The sequence below is a fragment of the Carettochelys insculpta genome, chromosome 7, assembly GCF_033958435.1.
Source record: "Carettochelys insculpta isolate YL-2023 chromosome 7, ASM3395843v1, whole genome shotgun sequence".
In the NCBI taxonomy this organism is placed as follows: domain Eukaryota; kingdom Metazoa; phylum Chordata; order Testudines; family Carettochelyidae; genus Carettochelys; species Carettochelys insculpta.
In genome coordinates, this window is record NC_134143.1 from 11,359,430 (window position 1) to 11,384,150 (window position 24,721).

At 40.5% G+C, this 24,721-nt stretch overlaps 1 protein-coding gene across 2 annotated transcripts in view; it reads left to right on the plus strand.

Moving 5' to 3' along the window:
* The window catches only part of ADK (adenosine kinase), a 523,961-nt gene extending 503,681 nt beyond the window's left edge, over positions 1–20,280 (plus strand). For both annotated transcript variants that reach the window (XM_075000013.1, XM_075000012.1), the window contains exon 11: positions 19,108–20,280. In XM_075000013.1, the coding sequence (XP_074856114.1) occupies positions 19,108–19,232 (125 nt within the window). In that variant the 3' untranslated portion in view covers positions 19,233–20,280. The remainder of the gene's footprint in view (positions 1–19,107) is intronic.
* The last annotated feature ends 4,441 nt before the right edge of the window (positions 20,281–24,721 follow it).

Consider the following 24,721-nt stretch of genomic DNA (forward strand, 5'->3'; position numbering starts at 1 on the left):
GATCTTGGGATTGTTCAGAGAGAAAAAACCCACAGCAAACTGCAAAGCTCAAAAACTCTTTCCAGCACTCTGTCACGAGATAGACACATGAAACAATGATTTGTCAAGTCCTGCACTGATTTCTAAACACAACTTTGCAAAAACGCATGAATTAAAGGCCAGGACTTTACAAAATTCATACTGTTCAGGCCCGCCCTGGGGCTGGGCTTTTTGAAGGGGCCCAGAGCTCCAGCTGCCACTAGAGCCAGATTTTGGATTTTTGTCCTACCCAGCTTTTTTTGTTTTGTTTTGTTTTTGTTTTTTAATAATGGAAAGTTTTTATTCTACCTTTTCAGGTCTTCTCATTTTAGAAGGTCATGTATATTGATACTCCCAACACTTCAGTATAGGTTTTTGATTGAGCTTTTAGTTTCCGTGTCAAAAAATGCTTCAAATCCCATCTGCTGATTCATAAAATACTCTCATGGTTGTATTGGAGACTGGAGAATATGACTGTTTTTGCAAATTAAATTAAAATCCTCTCAGCATAGCTCTCACTTCTCTGGGAGCAGTAAATTAGTACGGCTGAGCATGGGCTGCTGGATCAAAGACCTTTGCTTTAATTAGTGGCTGAGACAGGGTCATGTCAGCCCTGCTTGAAACTAAAGATTATATGCAAGAAGTCTGTTTTTTTCCCCAAGTGGCCAGCGTGCTAGAATGTATGGTGTGCGTTGAAACCCTTTAAGCTGAGCCACTCATGTCCACAGGCATGGGAAACTGAGGTAGAATCTAGTTCTGAGACCCCCAAGATTCCAGGGAAAAGTTGGCGTCAGTGAATAACAAGAAATGTAAGGTTAGAGACCTGTTCCCCCCAAGATAGCTTTAGGGACAGAAAAAGGCGGGGGAAGACAGAAATAAGAAATGTATTTTTTCTTTAGATAGAATCTCACTACTTAACTGCAATACATTTTAAAATTTTGAGATGAAAAATTTTTAAAAGGTTTCTGAGCACACAGACCTCACATTGGCTTCAACTGGCATTGTGGGTATTGAGCACCTCTAAAAATGAGGCCTTGAGCCTCCTCGTATAACTAGCAAAAAGTTTTTCCCTGCCACGCAATTAGAAACAAAAAATGGACTGCATTTTTGTACTGGAACTTGTCCTGATGTACGACTTGACCTCAGAAATGTCTCTGAAATTCCCTGCTTCCATCTGCAGGCAGAAAACCACATTACCTCTTTCCCAGAAGGACCCTTCAGAACTTGAATTTTAAAAGTTCGTAAAATATATTGTCATTTTAAAACACCTCTCTTCTCCTTCTTCCTCTTTTGTCTGGCTTGTATAGAGCAGCCACCACAATTTCACCTGATGTGGATTGAGCCAAATTGCTACATCAGCAGGAACAGAATTTATCACAGTAAATTTCTTCTTCATATTTATAAATTGAATGGTAGGTAGTGGTGTGTTCGATGATCTGTCATGGGAAACCACACCACCCACTGGGGAATCCTTGATGTTCCACCATGTTTGGTTTGAATTCAGTTTAGAGTTGACCAAGATGCCCATGGAAGATCAAACCCAGGCTCCTTCTGTGTTGGATCTGGCACCGGATGCTTATTTTTTAAGTCTTGTTTAGCCCAATTGCTTTTTTGAACACTATCATCAGTTCTGCTGCCTCTGGTGGTTTTCAGCAGCACCACATCCTTTTACCAGCTTCAAAAAGCAAAAGCTGCTTTACAGGAATTCAGCACCTCTAGTGGTTTACAGCAGCACACCAGATTTCCAGTTCTAATATGATATGAATCCCTGAAACACCCATAAATTAAAACTGTCATTCCACCTCAGGGTTCTGGTGACATTGACAAATCACTTGAGCTTTGCTAACATGGTTTATGTCACCAGGGCCCGCCAAATGAAATTACAGTCTGATTCTGTAGCACTTGGAAAGATTTCCTTATTATTTAACTACTCCCATCTTGAACCACCCTAATCATGTCTTGCGAAGCCCATGTAATGACAACATGCGTTGGAAATAAAAAGTTGTATCATTTTAAGCGCAATGTGCTTTCCTAATTTCCTAGATCAAGAGAAAACTTGTTTCTGCTGTCCTGCTGTTTTGTCATAGCAGGTCTGTCTGCCATCTGGAATCCTCTTTGACATTGCCACAGTATCAAAAGAAAACAGTGAGAATATTTTTGTGACAATCGCTGTCATTGTTGTCTACAAAATCTCTCCCATAGTCTCTGTCCACTAAATGGAACAGAGAAGAAAAATAACATATGAAGAGGAAAAAGGAGCACAATCAATATGCTCTATGGGTCTTCTAACAAATGTCCTAGCTAATATTATGTGATTTCATTTTATGCTGCAGGAAAAGTGCTATAGTATGAACTGCAACTGCAAATTATTTTCAAGTAGCTTAATGTAGCAGTGACAAAATATGTGCAGTGTTGTTATGGCCATGAGATAAAAAAAATCTTATGCCACTTGCAAGGGCCAAAATCCTTGAGATAAAAGCAGCTTCTCAATAAGTGCTGTGAGGTGCCAAGTACAAGCCAGAAAATTTTACTTCTGTTGATATCAAAGCTGCAGTCACGAGCTCATATTTTCAAAATCCCATTGATAGCTTTAACATAAAAACATACAAGGAAGAAGTCACCTATAGTTTAAAAACTCCAAAGAGAAATCCTTCCTGGGTGTACATGCTTGCAGACTAAACAATTCTCTCTCCCTTTTTAATGAAACATAGCATCTGTCTTGCTCAGTGACAGCTACTGTATCAGCCATCAGAACACAATTCATATAGAAGTTAGTACTTAACACAACAAGAATAATCTGTCCTCCTACATATCTTCTGTGTGCCTCACTGACTTTTGCATTAGCTAATCATTTTGAGGTACACAGGATTTACTGGATATATTTTCCTGCCTTTGGTTATATTCTTGTTGCCACATGGGCCAAAATAAAGCCAAACCCCTCATCTTTAATGTGAAAGAAAGGTTGCAGTTTGTGATCCTCGACCTTAATCTGAATGCCTTTAAAAACTACAACTGGCCTTTAAACTACTGGGAAGCTTCCAAGTGTCCCTCAACTGTGCAAAGATTGGCCTCTTCCTTGTGACTAATGCAAATTTTTCTCCATAGGTTGACATCCAAATAAGTGATTTCAGAACAATGCACTGTAATATATTTATACGTTATTGACGTTTTAAAAAAATTGCTCTGAATATGTAAAATATTTTAAATATGTAAAATACAACATAGGAAATGTATAAACAGGCTTATGTAGCTCCCTTTTCGGGGATAGCTTCATCAAATCATTACTTTGCTCCAAGAAGTTGTTTAACGTAAAAAAAATGGGCTTTATGTGTTAAACCATGAATAACGTCACTGAACTCTACAGTTTTGTCATTGGTGTAAGTGAAAGCAGAATTATATTCAACATTTTTAAAGCTACCCCTGTAGAATCATAGAGCCAATTGGGTTAGATGGACCTCAAGGTTGTCTCATTTAATCCCCTGCCAAGATGCAGGATTTGTGTCTTAGCCATCCATGACAGATGGCTAACCATCCTGCTTTTGAAAAGCTCCAATGAAGGAGATTTCATGACTCTTCTAGACACTGTGTTCCATTGTCCTACTATCCTTAAAATTGGGAATATTGTCCTATGGTTAAATCTGCTATGCTGTAGTTTGTGTAGTTTAAGCCTCTTGTCCTGCCCTCTGTGGCAAGAGAGAACAATTTATTTCCATCTTTCTTACTGCAGCCTTTCAAAAATGTGAACACTGCTGCCATGTCCCCCCTTAAGCTCCACTTTTCCAAACTAAACTTATCCAGTTCCTTTAGTGTTTGCTCATGTGGCTGCATTCCATTCCATTGATCATCTTTTTCACTCTTCTCTGGAGCCTTTTTGGTTTCTCTACAGCTTCCCTGTATATTGGTGACCAAAACTGGACATGGTTTTCAAGCTGAGACCTAACCACTGATAAGTTGGGAAGTGCTGTCATCTCCCATACTTGCATGCTATGTCTCACTTAATGCAACCCAAAATTGCATTTTTTTGCAAGAGCATTGCATCGTTGACTCATACTGAGATTGATGCAACACAACTCCTAAATCCTTCTGAGCAGTGTTACTGCCAAACCAGTTATCCCACATTTTTATTAGCATATTTGTGTTTCTTCTGTAAATGTAGCACCTTATGTTTGTCTTTTTGAATGTTATTGTTTATAAAGAATTCTTTGAACATTAGCTCTGCCCCCCATTTTGTGTATTCTATAAATTTCATCAGTATGATCTCTATTCTTATAAGTGGGTCATTAATAAAGATGGTAAATAATGCTAGACCCAGGACAGATCCCTCTGGGACCCCATTTGACACTTTCTTCCCTTACGATAACCTGTCCACCATATCCAGACTGAATCCAGGGTTAAGGTCCAAGAGACACCTCGACCTCTTCCCCAGAAGTTGAGGGAGGTGGTAAAGCAAGAACTGTAGTCGATGCTAGCGCTGGGGGTAATTGAGGAATCTTCCAGCAAATGGAAAAGCCTAATAGTCCTAGTCCCCAAACTGGATGGGAGCACTTGGTTTTGCATTCACTTCCAGAAGTTGAATGCCATATCCAAATTCAGTGGCTACCCAATGCCCTGCGTAGATGAGTTGCTCGATCAGCTTGGGGAAGCCGAATACATCACTACCCTTGACTTAACCAAGGGCTATTGGCAAATCCCCCTCACGCCTGAGTCCAAGGAGAAGATGGCTTTCTCCATCTGCTTTGGACTCTTCCAGTTCCAAACCATGCCCTTCAGGCTGCATGGTGCTATGGTTACGTTCCAGCGCCTAATGGATTGGCTTGTACATCCCCATCATCAATACACCACAGCATATTTGGACAATATAGTGATCTATAGCTGCAATTGGCAGACCCACCTACCACATGTGTCTGTCGTATTGCAGTCCCTCCAGGAAGCAGGCCTGATGGCGAACCCAGCAAAATGCTGCCTCAGAAGGGATGAGACCACCTACTTCGGGTACACCCTGGGGAAGAGCATGGTACACCCCCTAGTTGGGAAGGTCGAAGGCCTCCAGCAGTATGCCCCTCCATCCTCAAAGAGACAGGTGCGCCAGTTCCTGGTGTTAGCAGGGTATTACCGCCACTTCATCCCGGCTTCTCCTGTATCGCTTCCTCTCTTACTGACCTCCTCAGGAAAGAGGTTCCCAACCGCATCCCATGGACCCCAGAGTGTGAGGAAGCTTTCCAGGCCCTAAAGACCCAGCTCTGCTGAGAACCGATCCTGTACAGCCCTGACTTCTCGAAGAAGTTCCTGCTACAAATGGATGCCTCGGATGTCAGGGTGGGAGCGGTACTCTCTCAAATTGTGGGAGGTGAGAAGCACCCTGATTCTTTATATCAGCCGTAAGCTATTCCCAAGGGAGCAGGCCTACTCGGTAATAGAGAAAGAGGCCCTAGCAGTCAAATGGGCCATAGACTCATTCCGATACTACCTCCTGGGCAGACACTTTATCCTCATCACCGCCCACACCCCCCTGCGCTGGCTACAGGCAATGAAAGAAACAAACCCCAGAATTATGAGGTATTACCTCTCCCTTCAACCCTTCTCCTTCCAAATCCAGCATCGTGCAGGAAAGGATCATGCAAATGCGGACTCTTTTCCCCGGGGAAAAGGAACACAGTTGGGGGAGGGGCAGACCCCTGTGGGGGTCTTCGGGGGGGGGGGGATGTGTAGGAATGTGAGAGGGAGGCCAGGCAAGGCAGGGGTTAAACAAGGCCTGTTAGCCCAGTTAGCCCCACCCCAGTTCACCTGCGGCCAGTGTCAGGGCTGGAGGGGTATAAAGGGAGGGAACCCAGCTCAGTTGTGGGCTGACCAGCCAAGAGTCAGGAGCTGGCTCTGAGGCAGGAGGCCCAGGCCAGAGCTGCCACCTGGTTAGCCACCGGAGGGTGCAGCCCAGGTACCGAGGGGAGCAAGGAGTCCCACTCTGCGGAACCCCTCTCCTGCTAAAAGGGGGAACTAGATTCTCGGAGCCATGCCCCAAACTCAACCCATAGACTCTTGGGTGGGGGCTGCAGACCCATTCAACAGGCCCTGGCCAGGGGGCCTAGCAACTAGGCCACCCGGGCCCAGATGCAAACTGCTCACAGGAAGTTATATACGTAGCTCTAGGACCTTTCTGGATTTTGAGGTCAGACTGACTGGTCTTCAGGTCCCCCATTACTCATTTTTAAAGCTGGGCACTACGTTAGCCCTTCTCCAGTCTGCTGGAATCTCTCTGGTCTTCTATGCGTTTGCAAATATTGATAGTGGTTTTCAAATTTCTTCACCAAATTCCTGGGATGAATAGCATTAGGCGCTGCTGACTTGAATTCACTCAAATTAGTCATAAAATCTCAGAGGAGCTCTTTACTTATCCCTATTTGCATCCCTTCCCCATGGCTCTGGGCAGTCCCTCTTGCACAGAGAATCGAAGAAGCATGAAAATTTTTATTTTGGCTTCCAGCAGGATTTTCAAAGAAGTAAGGAAGTTAGGCATGCAAATCATATGCAAGTCAATGGAAGTTAGGCAGCTAATTCCTCTTTGCTCCTTTGAAAGTCCCAGCCTCCAACATTTTCTGTGAACTCTTAGTGTGGTTAAGAAACTGACTGAATGAAAAGTGGTGCTTTCACAAGCAGCCATAGAAATTCCCTCCTCCCATAGTCAATCAACATGGAGCATGAATGTGCACCAGTTTCAAGAGACCCACAAGTCCTTCCTTCATTTACAATGATGGCATTTTGTGTGCAAGCATCTACATGCAAATTGTAGATTTAACTAAAGTGCCCCAGAAGATAGCTATGAGATTACCCATAAGAAAGTTCTTTTGTTATGGTCAATAAACAGTAATTTTGGTGGTTTGTGATATTAAAATTCTGAGATGAGTGAGTTTGCGGCTGTCATCAAAAGTTCTTGTACATCCTATATTTGTATAGTATTATAAAGTTCTAAGCAAAGCAAAGCAAAACAAAAATCCCATGCTTTCTTAAAATTGTTGTGGGCACAAAATAAGCCTTTGCAGATTATGTTTATTTCTCTAAGACTCGCCCAGCTACATAGACAGCAAGAAAAAAATGCGTACATGTCTTGAAATCAAAGTTTCATAAAATTGGAACAATTCATTGTTGAGTGGTAGGACTGTGATATCAAAGACTACGCAATCGCCATACAGTGGCATTTAGTTCATCAGTGTATAGCGATTTTAATTTGTTAACATACCATGGAAAGTTGTCACAGTTTTTTCAATCAAATTTTAAAAAGAGACATTTCATGGATCTAATGTCACAACCATGAAATACAGCCCTCTAATGATACCGCAGCCTCGAGATACAACTTTATTTGCCAGCTGGCAGTATGATTGTTGTGATAGCAATTTAGTATATATGGATATATAAAACACAATGGCTTATTTCTGTTATAAATAGTATCTTCATGAGGAGAAAGTCAAGGGGGTACTACTTGTGTGTTATTTGGTCTTTCCTTCCAAGTGAAGATAAACATTCTAACAGATCAGTGCTCACATTGTCTTCGTTTTTACAACACGGGTGGCTAATTGCCTCTGAGCAATCCTGTTGTTGAAATCATAGCTGATGATGTATAAATTGTTATAATAAAAATACCTTTTTAATGTTCTAAGCATTTTGACTGACAACCCATTTTCCACATTTTTAATGCTGCTGTTGTATAAACAGCATCTACCAGTCTAATAGCTCAGCTGTAGAGAAGGCATCAGTCTTCACTTCCCGGGGATGACTTGTCACAACTCTCAACATGTTCATTACTATACTCCTTGTGTGTTCTGATGTCACAAAGATAAATGCTGCATCTAAAACGAGGCTACTAGAGGCCCCCTCTGGCTCTCTGACTGACCTTACATAAACTAGAATAGTGCCAGATTATATCTTTAGTGGATTTTTCTCTGTCACTGCTAGAAGTGCACTATTATGCTGATAAATGTTGTAGTCAACCAACAGTAGGCATTTCCCACATTGAAATTAGCGCAATCCAGAAATTTGCCATATTGTTTAAATCGCCACCACCTTTAAAAAAATAAACACATCACTAAGGAAGAACACTGAATATTTCCTTTTTTCCCTTTAGCTCACTATTTCAAACTGTACAAATCTGTAAATATTAATTATGATGAAAACTAATCAGAATTGTTTGCAATCAAAGCTTTATTTGGATGTAAAATGTTATAGTATATTGCAGTGGTTCTCAAACCTTTTGGCCTGTGGTTCACCCTGCTCACCGCCAACTGTTGCGCGGATCCCCAGCCAGCCACCCTCCCACAATGACAAAATGCCTTTGCTTATCTTTAAATTTCTTAAATACTAAATTATTCATAGTAGTCTGTTGGAGTATAAAAATGTAGATATGCTGCTGTAACATGGCTGGGAGGGAGAGGTGTGAAGAGCCAGGCTGGACTCTGAGGTGGGGTAGAGTAGGGCGAAGTGGTGGCCAGTCCTGAGCTCACAGCCCACCTTTTGTACTGGTATATGTACAGGGTCATGCACTGTTCTCCAAATGCAATATCAATACAGTCCTATCTGTGTTTCTTGCTTACTGCCTTTCCACTGGGATCCAGGTACTCAACTGCTTGGTTTTATTGTTTTGTCTGTTTTTCATCTTATTGAAATACAGTAAATTAAAAATGGTAATTTCCAATTACACAAAATATATGCTTTAGAAAATGATGCAAAGAAGTAAGTGAAAGATCAACAAAATACTTATTCACCTGCTGTCATTTTGAAGTAACATTTGATTTTTTTAATGTATTAACAGAGATGCGTGTATGTTCTTGCTTTGGCAGAATTAGGCTATGTTTAGACTGTTGGCTTCTGTCGACAAAGCTTCTATTGACAGCGTGCATCCAGAACGCAGGTCTCTGGGAAGAGATCTGCCAGTCAGGAGCATTCTGTTGACATCCCTGTACACCTCATTCCATGGGGAAGAAGGGATGTCTTGACAGAGGGGGGTTTTCTGACATTTGGCCCCCTGTGGACAGGCCAAATATCAGAAAAGCCTCTCCCAACAGAACAGTCTGCAAAATATACACAAACACATTGCACAATTTGCGTATCTTTTGCCAACCATTCTCAGCAGTCTCAACATAGCCTTAGGGTCTGAGCTGCCCTAATCTATGATGCTCTGATCTGTCAAGGTGCTGAGCACTGTCAGCTCTCATTGATACCAACAGCATTGCGGAATACTCATGACCTTACAGAACTGAGCCTTAAAGGAGAGCCATCATTCTTAATGACCTTCTTGCCAGGCTTGATGAGAAATGAATACTGTGAATGTGTTTTGTATGTTTAAAAATAATTTGTATTAGAACTAGATTTTCATAACAAATTATAAGGTTCCAGTTTTTGCTCTGTTAGTTCTAGGACACAATGTGACTTAGTCTGAAAGCAAATCATTGCTGTATTAAAAATATTTTGTCACGCCTACTGTCAGTGTAACATTTTATTTTGTGTTAATGTGGCATCCATTAGAAAAATGACATAATGATGAAGAAAATGTTGTATGGAATGTTAGAGAAGTGACTTTAATGAGATATTATCTCTCTCTTAAAACATTGCTAATATTTTTGCAATGTTTTAATGTACTCTGTGAATAGAAATACAAACACTAGTCAGACTAGATCATCAAGCAGTTTCCTCTGGGAGACAGGGTAGGATATAGTCCCCTGAGAGATGATACATCAAATTAAACGGATACTATGTTAGCATAAAATATAAAACATGTTGAAGTATAATATACTTGAAATATAGTAGTCACTTCATATCTGATAGGTCCACTAATGGGGACCTGTATCTTGCCCTGTCACTAAGAGTATTATTGACTGGATGATCTATAAGGTATTCTGCTACTATAATTTTATATACTGTCTATCGCTTCCACCAACATTAAAATGCACCCACTTCTTAGGTGGGAACACACCTAGAGTGAAATCCTGGCACCAGTGAAGTTGATAGAAAAGCTCCCATTTGCTTCAGTGAAACTAGGATTTCACCCCGGAGATACACGTCACTACACAATATTTAAGCACATGGGTCCCAAGCCTGCAAATATTTGCATGCACATGTTTAGCCTTACTACTGTGGGTTGAGCTGCTGAAATCGCTAGAGCTACTCGTAATAGCAAAGTTAAGCATATGTGAAAGCGTTTGAAGGATCAGGGCCACAAAGGATAAAATACCGTGCCAGTTGAGAAGTTGTTTTATCATACTTTCCCAGCGTACTTAAGAAACACTACTGTCACTGCCACTTCTTAGTAATTGACAGCAGTCTTCTTCTGGTCACGTCAATTTAGCATAGCAGTAGTCATTAAACAAAGGCATTAAATATGACTATATTTAATTCATTACATAGCATCTCTCTTAATATAGTGCTGTGGTAGAGAATTTCAGCCCACAAAAGTCCTCACCCTTGCACAAAGGTTTTATTTTGTTTCACTCTGCGTGCTTTAATGCCTAGTAATGTATTTGCAAAGAGCTGTGTGGCTGACTTATGGTTGCTGTGGGAACTATAACTTTGAATGTCCTGGTTTTTGTGCATGTGAAATCTCTACCATAATGTTACATTCATGAAACCTCTTTGCATTTAATTATCTCAGGCAGATGATAGGAGCATCATTCCTACAAACATTGTTAAAAACTGATCAGAAAGTAGCATTTTGCATTCTGCACTGTAAAATGTATAACTGTCTTTTTGCATTAAATGAACCAGATTATCTTCTAGCCATTATTTTTATGGCATGTCCATTTGCCATGACATCTGGAACCAGGTGTCACAGTTGGGTTATTGAAGCAGATAAAAAGAATCTGAAAATGTGTTGAACTGTTAAAAATCCACTTGTCTTCATTCTGATGTCTCAAAATGGTGAAAAAGAACTTTATCCAACTTCCCAGAAACAATTTACTTGTGTGGGAAATATTGGCATAGAGAGAAAATTTTTTCAGATTCCAGAAAATGTCCTTCAGATGAAAGTGTCCATGTTTTAATTTAACTGATGCAATGCTCAGATTACTTTTGGGGAGCCTGGAGCCCATTAAATGTTTCATTTTTTCCCCTCATTCCAGTGAAGCAGGGCCAGATTCAAATGAGAACTTCTTCCAAGACCAGAGACAGGAAGGGAGAAGAAAAAAAAGTATGACAAGACCATCACACGTTTCTTAGAGATACTTGGTGCATTTGGTTTTTGCAAGGAAACGGCTTGATCTAATTTGACTAGTGCCTGTATTTCTATTCACAGAATACATTGAAACAGTGCAAAAGTATTAGCAATATTCTAAGAGAGAGGAGATAATTCATGTCCCTACATCAATGATTCTTAACCTAGGTATAGGTCTACACTGCATAACTCATTGCAGCAAGTCCTAGAGTCCAGATCTAGAGCTGTGTTCCCACTGCAGAACTAAAAACAACTGTGTAAACCTTGGCACATGGACTGTGAACCCCAGAGAGGGGAATAGGTTTGGGTCCAAGCTCCAGCCCAAATCAGAATAGCTACCCAGCTGGTTTTAATGCTGTAGTGTGAGCCTGAGTCTGCAGGTGGAGTCACAAGAGATTCCTTGATGTGGTTTTAAAACACAGTAGAGATATATCCTAAGTGCTCAAATTCACCTCTTGGTCTCTGTACTGATTATGGAACTCTACTAGAAGAGGAGGCTGTATCAATGGAAAAAGTACACCCTCCTCTCCACCCTGGGTTTCATACAGGGCTGTTGCTAATTACAGAGGTGGGTGGTAATTACTAGGCATGTGCAGGGCAGCCAAGGTATGAGCTGATTAAGGGGCTCATGCAAAGCACCTTGAAGTTAATGAAAGGACTCCTGTTGACTTCAGTAGACTTTGCATGAGGCCATATATGCATCCCTTGGACAAGCTTCAGCAGCAGAGCTCCTGTAGAGTTCCGGATGCAGTATACGCTTGCTGGCCCCACAGTACAAACATCAAGGTGGGCGATGATGTGGCAACACTGCCTGCTCTCATTGAGAATGGATCCTCGTAGGGCAGAAGCACCCTGGCTGGCACAGAGAAGCACGATTATGTCTCACTCTACCAGCATTAGTGAATTGCTTGGTAAATTTACTGATGGTATTAATAGTGCAAACATGCTTTGCAATTAAAAAAAAACACTTTGCAAACATCAACTGATTCCTTGCTGAGATAACGATGATGTGGAATTTGTTCTGTCCTTTGCTCTTGTAGACTTGTTTCACAGGTATTCTTTTTAGTTCTTTTTGCTTGCAAACATAGCTGCACTCGCAGGAAATAACTACTAAAGCAGCGTGAAACCACCCCCCTTCACTTGCACACATTCATCCAGTCAGTGCAAAGTTGCTTTCCTTGTATGAGTGTCCATCCATTAATGATGGTATAAACTCAGGCTGAGGAAACTGCACGCACAATTGAGTGATTCTTTTTTAAAAAAAAAAAAAAAAAAGCACTAAAAATACAGCCATAAATTTAAAAGAAAAAAGAGGAGTGGAAATAGCAATAACAGCACTAACTGTTACTCTTGAGTGCATCCTTGTTTCAGCCTTCATGCTGGTGATTAGAAAATAAGAAGCTTCGTAGCAAGGTTTTATATAGTCAGTGAAAAGTAGTTACCATTTAGCATGTGAAACATTATATAAGTAGAGTGAAAATAGACTTCCTAAACCTTTTATTTCTGATCTCATGATTTTGTCATTCTGTAGAAGTAAAAATATTGACATTTACCACGCTGTTTGTTCCAGCTTTCTGATCTCCTGCAGTTTATTTTTATAACAACCTTATTGATGGGCCTCTTACCCAGCTCTCTAGGTTTAACTAAGTTGAGTCGATTTGTTACTGGGGCTTCAAGTAGCTGTTACAGAACAAGCAAGACATCCTAATAAAGCTGTAAACATGTTTACTCAAACATGGTATTGATTTTACTTGGAGAGGGAGAAGCCAGTGCTTAGCGTGGTGTCAAGCTGGATGAATTTAACTGCAGTTTTTCATTGTCATCTGTCATGGTTGTGAAACACTAAGTAAAGCCATGAGAGGATAATTAGAATTGCTAGAAATTTAGCTCCTAAAATCAGTTAACCACTTGGGACTTTTGTACTTTAATTAGTTTTTATTAAAACTTTCCTCTCGTGCTATAATCAGAAAGGCATTTCTAATGTGCTTTCAGCTACAGCGAGAATTCAAGGTTGCCACTTGTTAGATACGTGTTTTTGTTGAGGGGGATAAGTGACATTTTTCTTTCACTTGTAATTAGTTTAAGGACTGCACCATAGCTAGAGGCACAGATCATCCAGCTGTTTTTTTTTTAAAGGAAGATTCACATGCTGCATGTGTTTGTGTCTGTATGTAGACACATAGGTAATGAAATATAAAATAGTGTGTATAATTTCAAGTACATTTGGAGATAGAAGATGCTACGGTTTGTGAAGTTTGGGGGAAGATGTAAAGGGCTTTAAGATGCATCTGTTTGGTTGTCTTACACTGTAACAATGTACAAAGCTGCACTACTCAAATTCCATCGGTGTTGCCTGCTCTAATGATTGTGCATTGGTTGTTTAAGAATTTCCAACTGATTCACTCAGATTAATGCTCTGAGGCTTGACAAGTTTCATTTCCAAGATTTGACCCAGAGTTATTAGAGTTAACGTTAGAATTTGGAAACATAATGTGCACAGTTGGAACTCACTTTGGAAAAAAACTTGAATTTGATATAGCTTTATTTACATAATTGGTGAACTCATAGAAGTTTTGAATCAAATGAGAATGTAACAGTAATCTATTAACTCTACTTTCAGCATCTGGTGATATGCATTCTCACACAATTCTTGTTGAGACCTAGGGCAGGGAGACAGGTGATGGCCTATAAGGTCCTGACATGCTTCATGGTGTCCTAACTTATCTGTGGCATGCCAGACAATTCTGGTGGCCAAGGTTTCACTAATCTAAGCCCTGATTAGCTTTATTGTAGCTGATGCATGCAATAAATATTCATGCAAGCATTTGTGCTCCACTGCCCATTACTAACTTCCTCCCTGTCATATTGTTGGGGTGTCTTTATATACAGTAATATATTAGTTATTTTAAACTTATATGTCTGTTGATTATTTATCAGTCCTGAACTTAAGCATTTGCTATCCTGAAATACCCAAACTGGTATCAACCGATTTTTTTTTCAGCTACCTGTCAGCATTTTGTACAGAATTTCAGTAGAACTCTTTATAGCAAAATTATATTTTATGACTTAGGGTCACTGTTGGTCAACTTACTTATGCTAAAGCTTATAGGCCTAGTTTCCCATTACTCAATGCTTAAGTAATATCATACAAGCTTTTGCCTACAGGCTTTTTTTTCTGCCTTATACCTATATTTTAATTTCTAGGCTTAAAAATTCATTTAAAGTTATACTTTAACCCATGGACAATATCTGTGGTCAAAAATATTTCTATTCAGAATAGCCAACCATCAGTTTGATAGATAGGATGAGTTTCTGGCTTACCACAATTCTTGGCTGTAATATCCACCATCTGCCACAAAAATAAAAAAGGAGGAACCACAGCATGTCTAAATACAGTTGTTCAGTGACTATGTTGCAGAAACAGTTATTGCCAATGTCTTTTACAGTCAGTTGGCTGATGTCTTGGCACCAGCTCCGTGAGCCACCTGATCTCAGTTGACCAGACTGGTGTTAACGCAACATTATGCCATACCAGTAGTTGACTACTTCCTTAAACCTATGTCTTCCCTACTTGTTTTTGCCATTGGTGGCCTGAATGGCTAGTGGAATCATGTAAGATTAGATTTTTAGTTTACATTGACTTGGAAGTGGGGGAATATCTGGAAGAATCAGGAGGCAGTTTTTAAAGGGTCATGTGGGTTTGTCTGTCTTCCAGTTGACATATTTGACAACTTTTTTTTTAGTATTTAAAGGGGAAAAATTCAAAGGCTGACTTGAAAAATATACAAGGCCAGATTCTCAGGTCTAGCAGAGCTTCTCTTCATTAAGGAATTGTGCCTTTTTTGTACTGCACTGATTGTGAGGGTAGCCAGGAGCCTCTAGCCTCTCAGAAACTTGTTCACTGGCCCAGAATCACAGAAGGATAATCATGTCCATGTGGAGCTAAGAGTAGGTAGTACATAGGGGAAGAGAGTAATGCAGAGGAAATGGGCCAAGACTGGAATCATTCTGGAATGCCACAGAATGCTGTGTGTGGGCACTGTTTGGAGGGACTTACGGCATTCCAGTAGTACTGTATATCAGACGTATGGTCTTGCACTTCCTTTTCTAGGACTGGAGTCCTGGACAGGTCTCTCACAGTGTTTGCAGTACAGATAGTTTCACACTGGTGAACCCACACTCAGACTTTTAGTTGAATTTAATTGCCTTTTATTGAACACACTTAAAAGGTAATTCCATAGCTAAAATAAATCTGCCTGAGTGCTTTGTTTTTCTACTAAACCAAGAGTGCTTTCTGGAGTTTCCCAAGGGGCTACTTTGCTAACTGCCTATGTTTAGTAAGTTCTATACGTATATGCTTGTGATTTATATGTTTGCATTATTACTTGATGTGATATTACTTCTGAGGCTGCTACAGGGTAAACCTCTCTCACTGGGCACCCTTAGGACCTGACTGGTGCTGAACAAAAGAATTTGCTGAACCACGGGAGGTCAATATGGTTCAGCAGCATTACCAACACTTCCACTGCTTGCTGGGCTCTTAGACATTTAGGGATATATTAGAACTAAGTAACTGCACAGAACACTGGTTGCTGTGAACAAATTTCATGGGACAGCAGGAAACTTGGCCACACCCATGATAAGTGGTCATCCAGCTAATTAAAATCATGTCAGATTTTGGATGTTGCCAAACTAAAGTGTTACAGATTAGAGAGGTTCAGTTTATATTATACAAAACTCCCTCTTGCTGCCAGACGGGTCACTTCAGCCTCAGATGGCCATTGCTGACAGCGCTCATGGCACAGTTCCTTGTCAATTTTTAAGACTCTCTTCCTTGTGTATTGAAGACATCAGACTTTCATTTCAGAATTTGTCAGTACAGTCATATCTGGGAAACTGGATTAACAGGGCTCAAGACTCCATGGAAAAATATTAATGGTAAAACATATCAAGAATCTTTTGTGGTTGTCACATTGTCAACCAAAACACCTATTTTTCCAGAATCTCTGGCATGCCATTGCTTTTCTCCATGTCCGTGGAATTTAGAGATGATGAGGATCAGCTGAGTCTTTTTCACTGTTATGATGGTAGAGGTTATGGCTCATTGGTATTGTTCACAGTTCTTGAGATTTTTTTAAATCATGTTTTATGTGATCTTTGTGATACACACTGATCTCTAAATTACTAACAGGTATTACACAGGAAAGAATGCTTTACTGTATTCTAAAAATAGGGCTGAACATCCCATGAAGAATAAATATTTAAAGATAAAATACAGGGTAAATAAAAATAGCCTTCCTGTAGCGCTTAGAGTATTGCAATAAAATATAGGTTGTTTATATTAATAGTAACCAAACTGAATATAGAAAACATATAGGGCTCTGTCAAAAAAGAGCGAGTGGAATGTGTCATTCTCTTTGAACCAGAATTTCTGATAAGGTGGCAAATAGTAGATTTGAGCTACTTTTAAGAAATGTGGTTTGAGACTAATCTTGCACTGTCAAACACGGAGGCAGCCTGAATGTGACATGGAGACTTTGATGGGTGAAAATGAAGGTCAAGAATAAAAGGATGAGTGAAAGGCTTACAGAGTTTGTTTGGTCTTTTCTTAATTCTGGACTTTCCTGGCTGAGGGTGGTTTTGCTCCTGTGGTTAGATGGGGGAGAGAGAGAAACAAACTTGTTATTCTGAGATGTGTTTAAAAAAAGATTAAACTACTTGGTAAGAGTACAAACCAGTTACCTTTGAAATACTGGGGGGGGGGCTGGTTCTGATTAATTATATAATTAATCTCTTCACATTTAAATTCAATTTGAACTCATCTATCATAACTACTGTTAACTAGGTTGTTCCTTTGTGCAGGTGCATGTATGGAGATTAAGGACAAGAGTTTCTGAAAGGAAACTGGAATTTTCAAAGGATCTAAGGGAGTTGTCCACGTAGCTGGTGCCTCACTCAGCAGGCTTCCTTGAAAATCCCCAAACTAGGAGATTAAAATTAGGTTTCAGAGTCCTCAGGAAAGCACCTAACTAGGTGGACCTGATTTTCAAAGATGCTGATATCTGACTGCTTTCAGGCTTTATAGGCAGTGGATATATTTCATAGGCACTGGTAACTAGATAAGTGTAAAGTATCGGAGGGGTAGCCGTGTTAGTCTGGATCTGTAACAGCAACAAAGGGTCCTGTGGCACCTTATAGACTAACAGAAAAGTTTTGAGCATGAGCTTTCGTGAGCACAGACTCACTTCATCAGATGCTGGTCTTGGAAATCTGCAGGGCCAGGTATAAATAAGCCAGAGCAAGGGTGGGGATAACAAGGTTAGCTCAGTTAGCAAGGGCGAGGTTTATTAACAGCAGTTGATCTGGAGGTGTGAACACCAAGGGAGGGGAAGCTGCTTCTGTATTTGGCCAGCCATTCGCAGTCTTTGTTTAAGCCAGAGCTGAGGGCATCGAATTTGCAGATGAATTGTAGCTCAGAAATTTCTCTTTGGAGTCTGGTCCTGAAATTTCTTTGCTGTAGGATAGCTACTTTTAAGTCTGCTACTGTGTGGCCTGGGAGATTGAAGTGCTCTCCTACGGGTTTTTGTATATTGCCATTTCTGATGTCTGATTTGTGTGCGTTTATTCTTTTATGTAGAGACTGTCCAGTTTGTCCGATGTATATAGCAGAGGGGCATTGCTGGCACAAATTATATTGGTAGATGTGCAGCTGAATGAACCCACGATGGTGTGGCTGATCTGGTTAGGTCCTGTAATGGTGTTGCTGGTGTAGATATGCGGGCAGAGCTGGCAACGAGGTTTGTTGCATGGATGGGTCCCTGAGTTAGAGTGACTGTGGTGTGGTGTATAGTTGCTGGTTAGGTTTTGCTTCAGGTTGGCAGGTTGTCTGTGGGCAAGGACTGGTCTGCCTCCGAAGGCCTGTGAAAGTAGGGGATCATTGTCCAGGATGGGTTGTAAATCCCTGATGATGCTCTGTAGAGGTTTTAGCTGAGGACTGTAGGAGATGGCTAGTGGTGTTCTGTTGGTTTCTCTCTTGGGCTTGTCCTGTAGTAAGAGGCTTCGTGGCACGTCTGGCTCTGTTGATCTGTTTTTTCACTTCCTCAGGTGGGTATTGAAGTTTCAAGAATGCTTGGTAGAGATCCTGTAGGTGTTTGTCTCTGTCGGAGGGTTTGGAGCAAATAAGTGTAGATAAGTGTACTGATCTTTCAAAAGTGCTGACTAGTCCATATTCTGGAAAATGGAACCACTTATTTAGATGTCTAATTTCAGAGCTCAATTTAAGCACCCAGTTTTTAAAATCTTGATTGCTCTTTCCCTAATGAGCAGAGCACAGCAGCTGCTATCTGAATTTTCTGATCATTTTAAAAGTTCTTATTCAATTTTGCTTTGAACTCCTGCATCTATGAATAAAGTTAACACATATGCTCTCAAGCAGTTTGCTTTCTCACAAGGAGCAGATGGTCCATGGGTCTATAAATGTAGCTGATATGAAAAGCAGGAACTCACGCCAACATGATGAGTGGCTTCTACATTTTGAAATGGGATTGGAGCATGGGTGGGCAAATACCACCCCGTCGGCCAGATACGTTCCATCGGGTTAGTCCCTGGAGGGCCCCTGCATCTTTATTTACCTGTGCCTCCTCAAGTATCAGGCAGTTGCAGCCCTGCTAATAATACAGTTTGCTTGAAGCCACAACATGGAAGCTTTAAATAAAAATAAGGCCCCACTTCAGAAAGTTCCTTCAATATGGGGCCTGTGTTTAAATTTAACTTCAGAGGGACTACTAATACACTTAGAGTCAGGCATATGCTAAGTGATTTGCCAAATCAGGGAATGTGTAATGTACTCAAATATCTAACTATCTTCTTCATTCTCTCTCCATTCTTTTCTTCTGTAGGCTTTCTCTCCCAGCTCGTCCATGACCGAGTGCTGACAGAGTGCATCCGTGGTGGACATTATGCAGCCAGTGTGATCATAAAGCGTTCTGGTTGTACCTTCCCAGAAAAGCCTGACTTCCACTGATACCAATGAATAAGAGGGATCAAGAGAAACTTATGTTTATAGGGATCTCTGCCTAAATTTTTCATATTGCCCCTTCCTCGTCCTCCCAATTTCCTGCATCAAGGCTTCTGTACTTCTGTTCACTTTATACTATACAAAACATATATTGCTACGGTATTTTCCTATTCATACCAATAGACGGTTTCACTGGTGTAAATTTAAGGATTACAAATGCTAAGTGAAGCTTAGCCTCACATCATTCTGGAAAGTTGTATTCACACAGTTTGAGAGAAGTCTCATTTAGCTGCCACAGCTGATAAACTCAAAATATTTCTAGAGAAACCTCTATCTTGTTTCACCATGGCCAAATCCTGATCACTTTATTCATGTGTAAAATCAGCAGGTCTGACGTTTATCTCACAGTGGTGTAAATCAGTAATCACTCCTCCCAACTGCTTGTACTTCAGTGTTAAAAGTAGCCTAAGTTTGAAGAGAATCAGCCCCTAGTGTAAGTATAACAGGCATGCTCTGGCCTGGAGGCTCAGTTCTGCTCTCAGTTCAGTTGTTAATAGATGTTTTGCCAGTAATTCAAAGGCCTCATCCAAAGTTCATTGAAGTTAAGAGTTTTTCCAGTGGTGTCTTGGGTTTGGATCAGACACTATTTTCAAGCAGGATCCAAACCTTAATTTGTACATTCATATGCATCTATCAACCTGGCCAGTAAGATATGCACTCTTAGTGCTTTGAAGTAGAGACATGATCTCATGATAGGATCTAGCTGTACAGTTGATATCTGTCTCCTCAGTGTAAGCTTTTTAAATGCTTTGTTTAATTAAGATATATACACATTGTGAAAATGAGGTACAGAAATATTTATGCAGGATGTCTTGTCAGCATACGCCAAATGAAGTCTCTTAAACGCACACTATTAAACTTGTAATTTACTTTGGATAATTAAACAATAAGCCGGATTTTATTTGTATTACTGTGTTCAAAAGAGATTGACACTTGCATTCGTTACTTTGCTATATAATTTGATACTGATGAATAAAATATTGTCATAAAGTAACTCCCTGGCCTTTCGTTGCCAAGAGAGCAAAGCCGTGCAGCATGTGTTCAACCTTCCTGCACAAGCCTTCTTAAACTAGAGGCCAGGAAGCAGTTGCTGAACCCACATTACATGATGGAGCTTGAGATTTCATTTGCAACTTTAAGTGTCCAGGCTGACACTAGGTTCAGTCTCAGGAATGTGCTCAGCACTAAGGAAGGAAGTGGTTGCGCATTTTCTCACTGTAGTGTTCACACCATAAAAGAGTTCAGAATTTAGTAGCAAAGTGCTAGTATGAACCACAAAAGGGCATCATACAGCTGGAGTCTTGCACTGTCCTGAGCCCAGAAACTACTTCCTGCTAAAACATTGAGGGTGCTACCTGCCCTCAGAGGAGTGGAGAGGAAAGACCATAATCCTGTGCATAGGCTATAGAGCTGGCTGACTGAAGAAGTGAGCAGGCTCTGCCTTCAAAAAAGGAGGTGGAAATGGCATTTCTACTTATACACCAAGACACTGCAGGAGGCACAGTAGCTCAGAAAGTCTTCTCCGCACTCACATGACTCTACTAACCCAATACATGGTGCCAAATGAGCGGCCTATCCTTAAAGGATTAAGGGATGCTTGAGAAATAGACAGGGTACAATGCAGGCTCTCTTCATTTCTGCCAAGACAACTATGTGCATTTACATTAGATACCTGACTTCACAGCTGCTACTCTTGCACTGTATCTCAGATTTCACACTACAGGCTCATCTACATGTGGTGCTATTCGTAAATATCTCCGTGAAGGGACTCCCATTCTGGAATATGCATACCTTGTTGCTGTGCAGTTTAACACAGGTATTATTTTGTAAGCATGAATTTGGCTGGTAGTTGTGAAAATCCCAGAGTTCTAATGATTAAATCTGACATTGCTATTATTCAGCACTCAGGGCCATCTTCCATTCCCTTTTGTAACACCTTCATTCCATGTTACCCCTGTTTCACCCAGAGAGTTGTCTCATTTAAAAACAGTAGGATTTACAATGTTTATGCTCCTCATTTCATCTTAATTACATTGTTTCAATTCGGTTTCCATAGTGAAAAAGGTCTGGGTCTATGACGATCCCCAAGATATGGAATATATTTTATATTTGCTATATGTAGCACAAGTTTCTTTATTTTAGTACAAAAAGCAGAGGAGTTCAGGTCTTCAGCTGAAGTCCTGGTTCTTACACTGAGATACATGAGAGTGTGGGTTGTTGATGCTCCAGCTCTTTGAGTCAATACAACTCAAGAGACTACCTTGAAACCAATGGTACTGCTGGAGGAGCGAGCACAACTTGAGGAAGGGCATCAGAATCTGACCCAGTATATTTAGCCCTTCCTTAGTATCTGTACATGGAAATCCTAAGACAATGCATGACTACTTAGCAACAGCTTGCCAAGCTATGCTAATAGACTTTGTCAGCTCTGGCTCTTCCCTTTGCTGAGATCCCCTTTAAAATTTTAAAACCTCCTCTGAAACTGCCCCCCACCCCACTCACGCATCTGGCAAAGCAGGTCTTTGCCCACAAAAGCTCATGCTCCAAAATACGTTAGTCTATAAGGTGCCACAGGACTTCTTGTTATTGAAGCTATGCTAAATAACTTCCAAGGTACTGTCAGATGATTTCCTTGAATTCCTTTCAGCATATTTTCTTTTCCCCTCCTCCTCCTTACCTCTGCTTGAAGATTTTAGTCCACGTAGTGGTTACTGATGCTCTGCCTTGCCTCCACAAGTGTCTTTTTCTCCATTTTGTCCTGTACTAACCACTTTTATGTCAGAATGGGCTTCCTGAAAAACATGCCTTCAAAGAGCAATTGAAATCTCAGCCCTGCCAGATGAACTCAGGTGAGTCTGACTCTCAACTTGAACCATAATTCAATTGCACTTTGATCTGAAGCCACTGCACTTCAGATCAGGACATTGGCAGGAGGGTACCTCCTTTGAAACCCACCACTTCCAATGCTTACCCAGCTAAAATGACCATCACTTTGCAGTAAGCGTTCTACCACAGTAGGGAATAATTTTACCTAACATTACACACATTGGCTTTCTTCTTATAACACTGAAGTTAATGGGAGCTATTCATTGAGCTCAGGGGCCCATTATTCAGAGAAGCAGCACACTCCATCTACTCCACTGGTTTGGAATAAGGAGGGGGGAATTGGGCCACGTGGGTTGTTCCCATCTCTGCTATTGATCCACCATGTGACCTTGGCCAAGTCTCACAGCTCTATAACCCAGCATCCCCCATCCATATTGAGCTGAATGCATGAAAGTAGTGCACCCTTGAGTACAATAGTATTGGCAATATCATTCATTGTACTGTTTCCCCTGACATTGTACTGTTTCCCCTTTAATAGTTCTAATTGCCTTTTCTTCTAGGAGCTATTTGACCCTTATATTTCAGAGAGAGGATGGGGCTAATGGTAACTTCTTATTTTGGGGGAAGGTAGGAAGAAAAGAATAAAGCTTCATCTTCAAATACCCTACCTGGAAATTACATGAGAAATACAAGCTATTGAAATATGACAAGCTTGGGAACCATGTTTAATTTAGAATGTCTTAGCCGCAGTTTTAGCTGACAAATGTTAATTAAAAGTGTGATGACATGTTGGGGATTTAAAGGAACTCATCCTGCAAAAGCTTTATAGTAATCAGTGCTCCTGAGCATTAGGATTAGGGATTCATGTGTAATCATGTGATTGGCCTGTTAAATATAGCCCTCGTAGTGAATTGAGACAGGCATGGAAAAGGTAGGAATACTTCCCTTTAACCGGACAAATTTCAGAGGTGTTGGAGATTACACAATTCATTAGTCTTTACAAAAGATCAAAGGGAAAGAGTATCTTAATTTTTGTATTCACTGCTACTGTCTCAGCATTTTACAGTTTAAATGGAAACTAAACATATGAAGTGCTAAGGGTACATATTAAAGCATGAACCTATTGTTTTAAATATCTCTAACTCACTGTGCATGTCCCCAAGACAATTTTCACACTTAAGACCTTTTGAGACAGTTATTTCTGTTGTGACTAGTTCAGTAACCAAGTTGCTCAGAGGTTACTGCCTAAGCATCTTTCTTTTGGTCTAATCCCCCACATAGGTTTCTCTGAGCTACTGTTAATCTAAAAAGAATGCTAACTGACTTCTGTGGCAAACACTATTCATTTTATGCTTTAAATATTTCCCACAGAGGCCAACCAAAATTCTTATTTTAAAACCCAGAACTTTGGGCTGTGTAATATCTTTTTAAAAAGGATTAGTACAAAAATGGCAGGGTTAAAATGCTGAAAATGTGTTTAAAAAACAAAACTGCCCCCTTTAACCCTTAGGGCCATAGAAAGTGGTCAGCAGTCTGCAATTACAAACCACCCCACCAATGGAGTTAATTCTGTGTTAATGAGAGGGAATGTTACCCAGACTCTATTAGAAGCTCAAGGTGGTATTGCGTATCAGAGATTCAGAAATGCAGGAGATATATTCTCTTATCAAGACACATAGTAAGCAGACTGATGACAAAATTAAAATAAAATGTTCTCTGAAAAAAAAAAAGGCAAGTCTTTTGTGTCTGTTTTTTTGGTCCAGTCTCACCAGAATTGGCGTAAGGGAAAGCTTTTGTTTGTGTCAGTGAGCTTTATAGGCCTTGCATGGCCAATGACAGGATGGAAAGATAGGGGCAGAGCAACATGACAGTAAGGTGGGCTTCCTTTCAGTGTGATTAGAGAATGGGACTGCTGTGTGCTGAGATGAACTACAGCCCTGCTGCACAATTCAAATGTATTTAATGCTGTTCTATCTCTTGGTTATTGAAGTGTGATAGTTAATAGTTATCAGGTGCCAAACCTGCTGAAGTGTCTCCTTTCCTAAAAAGAAAATGAAAAAAGTTAAAAATGAAACCAAGGCTGACTAGACACAAATCAGAAAAAGTGCTATAGCTGAGCAGGTAAATCATCTCCAAAGTTCAGCCTGCTGTCCATCTGACCTGCCACTCAAGTCAGAGGGCTAGGTGTTGGTTATGCCTGGTTTCCATTGCCACCTGGCATGCACACTTTGGCAAAATTCTTTACCACCCAGTGCCTCAGTTTCCCTATTCTACTACTTCTCTCAATGCTGTCCATAAACCGTGTTAAGCTCTTCTGAGTAAAGGCTGTAAAAAAGCACCTCCTGTGATAGTTTCTAAACATCCCAAGTGATTGGCACAGAATTAGGGCACAGCTATATGGACAAGTTGTTAGATAAATTAAGTTTAAAAGACCAAATTCTGCATTGACTAAACCCTGCAACCCAAGGAATGGCATGAGCTGTAAATCGGTATAGAACTGCTCCCAAAAAAACTGATATGTATGACTGTGGTGCAATAAAAACAACACATGCTTGAAGGAGCACAGATTGTAAAAAAAAATCACATTTCAATATAAACAGTCTTTTATC